At 53.5% G+C, this 10108-nt stretch overlaps 1 protein-coding gene across 2 annotated transcripts in view; it reads right to left on the bottom strand.

Annotated features, from left to right (window-relative positions):
- Positions 1-2888: 2888 nt before the first annotated feature.
- MECP2 (methyl-CpG binding protein 2) overlaps positions 2889-10108 on the bottom strand; it is a 61051-nt gene continuing 53831 nt past the window's right edge. For both annotated transcript variants that reach the window (XM_035011059.1, XM_035011051.1), the window contains one exon: positions 2889-9629. In XM_035011059.1, coding sequence (XP_034866950.1) covers positions 8543-9629 — 1087 coding nt within the window. In that variant the 3' untranslated portion in view covers positions 2889-8542. The remainder of the gene's footprint in view (positions 9630-10108) is intronic.

The raw sequence follows: 10108 nt of genomic DNA, 5'->3' as shown, positions 1-10108 counted from the left end.
TTTTTAAAACGACCTACTTATTTTCTAAAGTAATTGTCCCAAAACACAAAAACTGAAGGTGAATGTGATGGAGGGCTTTGGAGACATCTCTAGCCAAGTCTGCCCTGGGCTGCTCCCTGTCCCACACACACCTCTCTCCCACCCTCACCGGGCTTCCGAGCTGGAGCTCCTCTGTCTAGGGTGTCCAGTGTCACTGTGACTCAGGAGGGGGCAGCCACCCTGCCTGGTTCTTCCTGATACTAAACCCATGTGCAAACAGTCATGACAGTCAGCATTGTCTTCGCCTTTGGGGGGGGGGAGGGCTGGGTGCTAAGGGAGCACACATCTGTCCCTGTTCCGTGAGCCCAAAACAATGTCTGGTGGGGGTAATGGCTTTTCTCAGAAGGATCTGGTTTTGCCAGGGGAAGGGAAGTGGGGTTTCTCATGCCCAAATTTTGCTGGGGATCAGATGACAGCAAAGAGAGTGCACCCCCTCCACCATCGTCATATCACCCAGGATGGTGAAGAATCTAGAGGTCACATTACTGTTGTATACTCTGGGACTGGGTGGGTTGTGATGGGGGTGTCCTGAACAGTAATGCCTACCACCTAGCCTGTCCAGGAAGAGCTGCATCAGGTGGAGAGTGGCCAAACTGCCCTGTCAACATACAACTGACTTGTGGCCACAGTGGAGGTCTCCAGGGAGATGACCACCCTTATTCTGAGCTATGCTCCTCAGGCCTGCCCTATCCTCCTTCCACTGAGGCAAGGTCGGCTCTGCTCACACCCCTCCCGTCTCCCTTGGAAGGAACATCAACCTTGTCTGTCCTTAAAAATAATGACGATGCTAATAATCTCGGGGGAAAAAAAGGCAACAGAATCCACCGGGTGGAACAAAACCTGGTTTTGCTCTGACTTTGAAAATGGCAACACATCAGCTATTTGGTCTGTTGGCTTAGGTTTAACTTCTTTGGGTGGCATCTGGCTGATCTGGGCAGGGGTCATCTCTTCGGATCTCCCCTCCTGGGGAAAAAGGACAGCCCCTCTCATCTTGGTCACCATCCCCTCCCTCCAAATTCTTTTGTTTGTAAAGAAAAGGTGTCTAGAAGCATTTGTCTCTGGAACAATTACTTTAAACATGGTTACAATACAGACTTCAGTTCAAACACAGAAGAGATTTACTTAGCAAATTTCCTTTCACCCACCAAAAATTACACAAATATAAGCCTCAACACCACAGTTAAGAGGACCAGTAGAGAGAACCTCATGTTTGGAACACAAAAGGAGAAATAAAAACCAAACCAAACCCAAACAGAAAAACCCCAGAAAAACGATGGAAGGATGAGGGAGAAGGGGAGGAGAGCAAACACAGCACACGTTACAGTGTCCGGGTACACGGGAGCCCAGCGCGAGGAACGGGCTCGGCACACATTGAGTAACAGTCCTGGTGATATTTGGTCATATATTCATCAACTACTGACTCTGGAGCGGCCGTTATTGATTGAAGCAGTGACAAATCAAACGGAAAAGGAGGCCTTGGTAGCAAGGGAAGGAGCAGGCTTCAAGTTCTGCAAGCCTTTTGCACTCCACCGTCCAGCTCCCCAGAAACACTCAACTGGGTGGGCCCTGCTCCGTCCAGGTGGGCGAGAGGTCACTGGGTGAGGCTAAGTTGGGCGCTGATTTCAGATTTCAGTCAGAAAGCACGCACGTGGACACACGTGGACACCCACCTGTTAGTGGCAAACAGCAGCAGCAACGGCCTCCTCGCCTCCTCTGCCCCCATCCCAGGCTGGGTGGGAAAGGACGTCGTGACCCACTGCTAATACTGAATGCAGGCTGGAGTGGGCCCCAGACAGGGCCCAGAGGCTGCCCCAGCCCAGGTCCTCCGAGGGCCCCACAGGTAGCCTGGCCACCCAAAGGGCTTATGAGTGTTTCTCTTTTGGTTCAGGCCTCAGAAGAAGTAATGATGCAGGGAGGGAAGCTTTTGGCCCTGGTGATTATAATGCTCTCTGCTTTGGAAGAACAAGTTTCTGGGTTGTTGTAGTTGTTTTCTTTTTTTCTTTTTTTTTTTTTGGTGTTTTTTAATTACTTAAAAAAACGATCAAAAAGAACTGTTACGGCTAAACTCTCTAGCAGATATTGCTCATTAAGAATTACAAAAGCAAATGCAGTTACTCGTAGGATGGGGGAGAAGAGACAGGGATTTTCTGGAGTCTTTGCTACCTCCTAGGGGGGACCCAGTGGACTCTTGTATGTGGTTCTGGGGTCCCTGGTGCAGCTCACACATTCAGAGATGTGATAGGCCTCCCATCTGCCCTCCAGCCTCAGCAAAGTGGAAGCCCTATTGGTGGGGAGGCCTGCTGAGCTGACTCTCCATACATGATCACTCTGACTGGGTCACTGGGAGGGCTGGGGGTGGGGTCAGGCCATCCCCTCCCTCCTGGACTCCAGCTGCCCCATCCAGAGGTCGAAGGGGGCCAGGTGGTACCAACTACATTCCAGACTTTGCCAGGGCAAGGAAGCGCTCTTACACCCACCCGTTGAGGTGAACTGTCTTGCACCAGCATCCTGGGACCTCTCTCGCAAGCATGGGAGACAGTGCAAAACCCGGATGCTGCCTGGAGCCTCCTTCGCTTGGCACAGGGAAGCCCTTGAAAGAAGCGAGGAAAGACCACGGATCTGCTTGGACAGAAGTGACCAGCAGACAGATTTGTAGTTTTTTTTGTTTTTTGTTTTTTGTTTTTTTTTGTTTGTTTGTTTTGTGTTTTTTTTTATAATTTCCCTTGTCCTATGCTATGGTTATCAGAAATATTGTAATTAAGCAACAGGTATAATTTTAACAGATCTTTTGTGTGTGTGTGTGTGGAGCCACAAGCAAAATGAGTGTATAATTGTGCAATATACAGATATATATATATAAAAATTCAACTGCTCTGTGTGTCTAGTTGGTGCATTAAATAAAAGGGACAGAAAAACTAAAACCAAAGCTAAAAAGCGAAACAAAAGCCCAGGATAGAGGAGACCAAGCAGGCCTATGCGTATAGTCTATAAGATATTGGATATAATCAGGGTCACCAGGAAGAACACCTTTGTCACTGGACACACAAACACTGAAGGGAGAGGGACTACCAGTGAGCAGGAGCCAAACCTCTTGTTGGCCTTTTCATCTCATTGTCTCTTGCTGCTGAGGACCTGAGAAAAGGTAAGCTCGAAGGGGGGCTAGGGGAGCAAAGGCAATTTGCAAGTTTCCCTAATGCTCTCAATCTCAAAGGCCGGACTTCCCTCTGGGAAGGTCTCGGCTCTGCCCCGGTACCTGTTCTTGTGCCTGCCCTCCCTCTGGCCCAGGGGCTCTCGCTGGTAAGGGGCGAGGGGGGGACACACCACAGGGAGTGCTCAGGCCTCTGTCTTCACCTCTGCATGCAGAAGGGAGCACCACTTCACCTAGACCCTGGGCCCCAAGGAGAGCAGAGAGGGGGAATGTCCTCAGGGAACAGGCAGAGGCCAAAGGGGAGACCTCACCCTCATCTTCCTAGTTGCCTGGGCCCTAGTTAGGACTTCCTTTTTCCCGAAAAAATCAGCACTTGGGGAACATCCTGTCGAGATGAGAAAGGAACAAGAAACAGGTGGTGCTGGGTGGTGAGAACGTCGCAGGCCTTTGGACTCACTGGTGACACTCTGCTTCCCACACCAAGTGCTGGGCTCCTACAGCTTTGGGACCAGGCAGGCAGCCCTGCAGGACAGGGGGCTCCCCAGTGCGAAGATGGCCCCGAGTCTCAGATCCAGCAGCTTCAGGCTGGATTCCCCTTTTCCTGGAGCACTCACATGTCAGGCCAAGCTCCAAATATTTTTGTATCAGCACTTTTGCAAAATCTTGCTCTTATTCATTCAGCAACATTGAAATGTAATTTTCTGCCAAATGTTTTCTAGATTTTCCTTCTGAACTGTTCAGAACGGGTTTCAGTGTTCACATTTTTCCCCTTTAATATGTAACTTTAGACCCTGGGGGAGGCAGTATGCTAGCGATATATAACAGACTATGCCTTTTCTAAAGATTGATACAGCATCTAAAAGAGAAAGACGAAAAAATGGAGACTCGACAAACCCCTCCAGAGTGGACGAGTTTACTGGCGGAGAGAGCAAAGGTGGGACCCTTACAGAGAACAAAGTAAGATCAGGAACGCGACATGGTGGGGCTGCAGGGGCTCTACCACCGGCTGGGTGATGCTGTCATGCTTGCCCCCGCTGCTCCCCACCCTGCTCCCCACCCTGCCCCCATGAGCCAAGACTCCAGGAACAGGGCTCTAAACACAGCTTGCTTCCTGAGGTCTGGGCCACCAGTCCTAAAATCTGTGCGTGACTCACATTAGGAAACAATTCGGGGCGACACTGGCTAGGAAAGGATGCGCAAAAGGCTTCTCCAAGAACCAGCACCTGTGACCTTCCCTGGCTCCATCAGCCCAGAGAGCCAGGCGCAAATGCTCCGGAAAGGGGGCGCAGAGCTCAGCTGCTAGGCTCCACTTGGGTTCTGCGGGATCCAGTCGCCCCACCTGGGGAGTTCACTTCATACCTGTTGCTCCCTCCTGCGCTTCAGTTGCTTACTAAAAGTTACCTTAATCCAGAGATCCTGGCAGCTAAAGAAACACCTTTCCCACCAAACATGGCAGTTTGCTTCAGGCTAGTACCTCCTATCATCCCTGTCAGAGCAATGAAAAGCTGCGTGGAGGAGCAGGTGACAACTTGGGGCTGCTCTGGGTCCTGGTGCCCCTGAACAGACTGTTGCCCGCACCTGCACGGGGTCTCAGGAGTAGAAGCCAGGTGCTGGCTGTGGCCAGTGTCCCTGGGCCACCACCACGGCTTTCACCTCCCAGGGAGTTGAGGGGACTGAGGTCCTTGGGTCGTTTGGCACTGATGGACTGGGGAACAGGGCATTTCTAGGTGTCGCCTGTGCCTTCTGATAAGGGGAATACAGCAGCAGCAGAAGGGAGCTGTCTTAGAGCCTGGCTGTGGCTCGGTGCCCTGGTTCGCTACAGTGTCAAGGCCAGCGGTTCCACTGGTTAGGGCAGGCCCACCAACGGGCAGGGCAGGGCAGAGCTGGGCTGGGCATTGTAGGAGGAGCTCAAGGACATACAGCATTCTGTCGGGAGAGGAGGTAGTAACTAACAACTATAACGAGGGTGGGGGAGGCTGAAAGTGACTGTGACCTAGCCCTACAAACAGGTGTCTGAAAGCAGTCAGTTAATTTCTGTATTCTTCACACAGTCCCTAAAAGATGCCCCCAATCTTTATGATGTTCAAGCACACACAAAATCGAGGTCACACCCCCAAACTGGGCTGGACACGGCTGGTGAGAATCCCATGGCCTGGCTTTCCCTCCAACCTCCTGTCAACCTGACCCAGGACAGGGGTGGTATGGGAGCTGCAGGGCCCCTGTCTGCCAGGGCGACAAACCACCAAGGTGACCTGCTTAATGGTGACTTACTTGTGATGCCTTTATTAGGTGAAGAAGAGGGAATGCGAAAGAATGGGGAGAAGGAGAGAAAACCCTAAGGAGCCTCAGGGGCTACCTGCAGCTTCAGAACTGTAAGGAGAAGCAGCTGGGGAGCGAGGGGGCTGCAGGTCAGACCAGGCCGAAAGAAAATGAAACTTGAAATGCTGTGCTCTCAACCACCAATGCCCAGTCAGCCCCTGAAGGGTCACAGGTGAAAGGGGGGCATGGCGGGCCCCGCACTCCTCTTCCCAGGACCAGATGGTACTGAGCTGACACTGGTTCCGGGAGTCACATTCCACTGGACTAAGTGTAATGCATAAAAACCCAACCGACCAAAACGGATGGTGTCTCCACGACAAACTGGCCGGACGCTGTACTTGCGTGGACAGGCATCCTTTGTGGGTGCCAGGAGTGCGAGGCCACTTCGGGGTCAGGAGCCTTTTGTCCTTGAAGGAAGAGGGATCCTGAAGGACTTGCCCCCTCCTCCGACCCCCCTGCCCTTCCTGGGGAGGAGTCAGAAGTGAAGCCCAGAGGGTCAACAGCAGAGGGGGTCTGGTTGTGGGACTTGCTTTTGCAGCATAAGGAAATGGGTACAAAAATGCTACAAAGGCCAACTATGATTCTGCAAACAGAATGGGGGCAAACTCCCTTGCTTCTAACCATTCCGGAAGAGACAAACGCGGTTTTTTTCTTAAGCTACTGATTGGAACTGTCAACTATGGTTCCTGATCACTAAGGACTGGCAAGGAAGTGCTAGACGGTTTTTAGGATGTTTCACTCCTTCATGGTTACACTGCAGTAAGGAAGCCAGGGGACAATAACTGAAATACACGAGACAACACGCACTTGACAGTTCATGGCAGCAGCTCGCATGGGACGTGCTTGTGGGTGTTTCTGGAAGCATAAGACTGCTGTCTCATTTGCTACTTTGATAAGGTACTTCTCAGTTGGACAGATTTAGATATAAGAGACATCTCTGTAAACACAGAAAAGGATATACCAATATGATGAAGATATGCAGCTAGATAAGGACTTCCTGAACACAGAATGAAAGGATGGGGTCCTAAATGGAGATTGATCAATGAAAACCCATAGCAAACCCAAGCCGCTCAGCCCCCACACCATTCCCCTGGCATAGATGTGGAGATGTGTGATATGCTGGCCCTACCCAGTCTCCAGCAAGCAAAACCCAGACATTTTCCATCAGAAAAGAACTCATGGTTAACTTAAGGGAGGAGCAGAGGGGCCAGGAGCCTAGGCACTGGTCCCAGCTCAGGTCTGGGGCATCTGCCATTTCTTCCAACCTGCTGCCTCGTTGCACCACACTGTGCTAGCTGGGCCTGGCCGAGGCCAAGGTCAGGGCCGGGCTACTTGATGACTATGGCAGGCCATGGGGGCCTCTGCACTACCCTCAGCTCCCAAGTCCAAATCTGCCCAACTTCGCCTGCCTGCTTCTCTCGAGTAGGTTGAGAAGGCCCAGAATCAGGGTCTGACCAGGGAAGGGAGCTCCCTAAGAGAGCAGGATCTTGCTGCTCTCTTGCCTTTCAGAGAGGCCAAGGTGCTAGGGCCAGGTGGACTCAGCAGAGCCCGGGGCTTCCTCAGGGCTCAGAATGGGGGTGTGGCTAGGGCTAGGGCTGGCAGTGGGAAGGCCCAAGGGCAGGGTGAGATCTGGGGGCCTGAGCTGACCAGCATCAGCTCAGGTAAAGCTGGGAACTGTGGGTGCCTGGTACAGAAGGGATGAACGAGGAGGGGAAGAAATGAAAGGATGAATGAAAGGCGGCAGAAATGGAAGGACAGAAGAGAAACCAATCAGGAAGTCCTTATAAAATTGCAGCAAACACTTAGAGTTTCGGAGCTTCGTGGGAACCCTATGTGCTGAGCCCACTTTAAAACAAGCGCAGGTATATACAGATCCAGGTAGTTCTAAACACTGTCATGTCTGGTGGCTTGAGGGACGAAGTGTCACCAATTCAAGCCAGTTTGCTCTCAGAGCATGTTTGTTTTGAAGTGGGAACATGAAGACTCAATAGTGCAAATAGTTCTAAGCTGTCCCTAAAGGAGTAGAATTGAAAAGTTTTGGAAGAACATTTTCCCCTCCTTCCCCCTGGCCCCCCAACCTGTCCACTGGGCCTCTACCTACCAGTCACAGAGTGCTCTGAGCGACTAGGAATTCCATCGGCCCCACTGCTCTCTGCCACCCGGAGGAGCCCAGGAGCCCGGGGCCAGTGCGCCTCGCCCTGTCGCTTCCACAGCCTCTCTCTCTCTCTCTCTCTCAATCTCTCTCTCTCTCTCTAGCGCCACCCACTGGAGAACGGCCCGGGGCTGTCCTCTCATCTGGTCACCTGGCTCAGGCCAGTCTACACCCAGCAGCTCAAAGGACTGACTCCCTCCTAGCCATGCCAGAACTGGAGCGAACAGGTGCTACCTCCCTGTCCTGTGAAATGTCCTAGTCGGTTTTGGATTGGGGCTGGTGTGGGGCCAGATCTGTGCCACCATGGGTGAGATCACACAGGCTGTAGCCACTGGCCATCTCTGTCTTTTTCTCTAAAGAATCCAACTGTCTCTCCTGCCTCACACCTCCTTGTCCCAATGTGGGTGGGGATGGGGGAGGCGGGGGAGCTGGAGGATGGGGGTGGGGCAGGGTGGGGGGAGAGGAGAGCGGAGACCGGGGCACCAATGGCACTCTCTGTCCCTAATGACCACATGGGGGGCGTGGGGGGGAGGTCGGGGTGGGAGGGGAGGTGCAGGCATACCCTAAGAAGCCTGGTCAACAGCTTGTCTGGTCAGTAGTATCTGCAGCAAGCCTTGTTGAAGGAGCCTAGTTTAGAAAAGTGCAAAGCTACTTCTGGCCCTGGTTAGGTCTTCAACCTGACTGTGCTTGTCGGTAAGAAAAACATCCCAATGCTCCAACTACTCCCACCCTGAAGCCACGAAACTCTAAGTTTACTGAAAGAAAAAAAAATATTTTTTATTTCAGTTAATCGGGAAGCTTTGTCAGAGCCCTACCCATAAGGAGAAGAGACAACAGCTGCCTTTATTCTTGTTGGTTTGCTTTGCAATCCGCTCTGTGTAAAGTCAGCTAACTCTCTCGGTCACGGGCGTCCGGCTGTCCACAGGCTCCTCTCTGTTTGGCCTTGGCATGGAGGATGAAACAATGTCTTTGCGCTCTCCCTCCCCTCGGTGTTTGTACTTGTCTGCGGCCGTGGCGGCGGTCGCGACCGCGGGCTGAGTCTTAGCTGGCTCCTTGGGGCAGCCGTCGCTCTCCAGCGAGCCTCCTCTCGCCATCTTCTCCTCTTTGCAGACGCCGCTGCTCAAGTCCTGGGGCTCAGGGGGGCTGGCGGGGTCCTCGGAGCTCTGGGGTTCAGGTGGGGGTGGGGGCGGGGGTGGAAGCAGCGGCGCGGGTGCCTTCGGGGGCTCTGAGTGGTGGTGGTGGTGGTGGTGCTCCTTCTTGGGGGGTGAGGAGGCGCTGCTGCTGCGCCCCTTTGGGCTGCTCTCCTTGCTTTTCCGCCCGGGGCTCTTGCAGGTCTTCAGTCCCTTCCCACTCTTCTCACCGAGGGTGGATACCAGCAGGGGCTTCACCACCTCCTTCACCTCGATGCTGACTGTCTCCCGGGTCTTGCGCTTCTTGATGGGGAGCACGGTCTCCTGCACGGACCGGATGGAAGACTCCTTCACTGCTTTCTTCTTGGCCTCTGCGGCAGCGGCTGCCACCACACTGCCCGGCTTTCGGCCCCGCTTCTTGGGAATGGCCTGGGGGTCGGCTTCGGCTTTTCGCTTCCTGCCAGGGCGTTTGATAACCATGACCTGGGCTGACGTGGTGGCCCCGCCGCCCCCTTCGGCCTTGCTCCCTGGTGAAGCTTGAAAAGGCATCTTGACGAGCAGCTTCCCGGGACTTTTCTCCAGGACCCTTTTCACCTGCACACCCTCTGATGCTGCTGCCTTGGGTCTCGCAGTGCCGCTCCCTTTGGGGCGTCCCCGACCTCTGCCAGTTCCTGGAGCTTTGGGAGATTTGGGCTTCTTAGGTGGTTTCTGCTCTCGCCGGGAGGGGCTCCCTCTCCCAGTTACCGTGAAGTCAAAATCATTAGGGTCCAGGGAGGTGTCGCCTACCTTTTCGAAGTACGCAATCAACTCCACTTTAGAGCGAAAGGCTTTTCCCTGGGGACTGTGGGAACAAATGGAGAGACACAAAGAATGATTAGAAGCTTCCATGCTAATGTACAAAGATGGGGCAGAGCAGAAGGTGGTGAACTCTGTGACAGGACGTTCTGCAACTGACCTGCCTGATGATACTACTGAATGAGAGTCACAGTAGAGAAAAGCCAAAACAGGCTGAAAGTAGAGGGGCACGGCGACGGCCACACATGAAGCAGTCGGGTTGCTGGGCGGTGGCAGCGGGCACCTAGAGGGTGTGCTCGCTCCAGTGACAGCTGTTGCCCGGATGCCCCTGAGGGTCCGCCTACCACCAAGGCCCCTCCGTTGGCCCCCAAAGGGGCCTGGCCTGGGGACTCTCTTGAGCCATCAGGCTGGGGGGCCCATTCTGCTGGTTGGTGCCTGGGCCCACTCAGGAAGTAGAGCACTCCCCTGTCTGAACCTGGGCATGCTGCTTAGCCTCTTTGGGATCGGTTTCCTCATCTGTCAGTA

The sequence above is a fragment of the Mirounga leonina genome, unplaced genomic scaffold (assembly GCF_011800145.1).
Source record: "Mirounga leonina isolate KUSES-001 unplaced genomic scaffold, KU_Mleo_1.0 Mir_101799, whole genome shotgun sequence".
In the NCBI taxonomy this organism is placed as follows: Eukaryota; Metazoa; Chordata; class Mammalia; order Carnivora; family Phocidae; genus Mirounga; species Mirounga leonina.
Note: the sequence above shows the minus strand (reverse complement) of the source record. Positions and strands in the feature narration are given on the sequence as shown.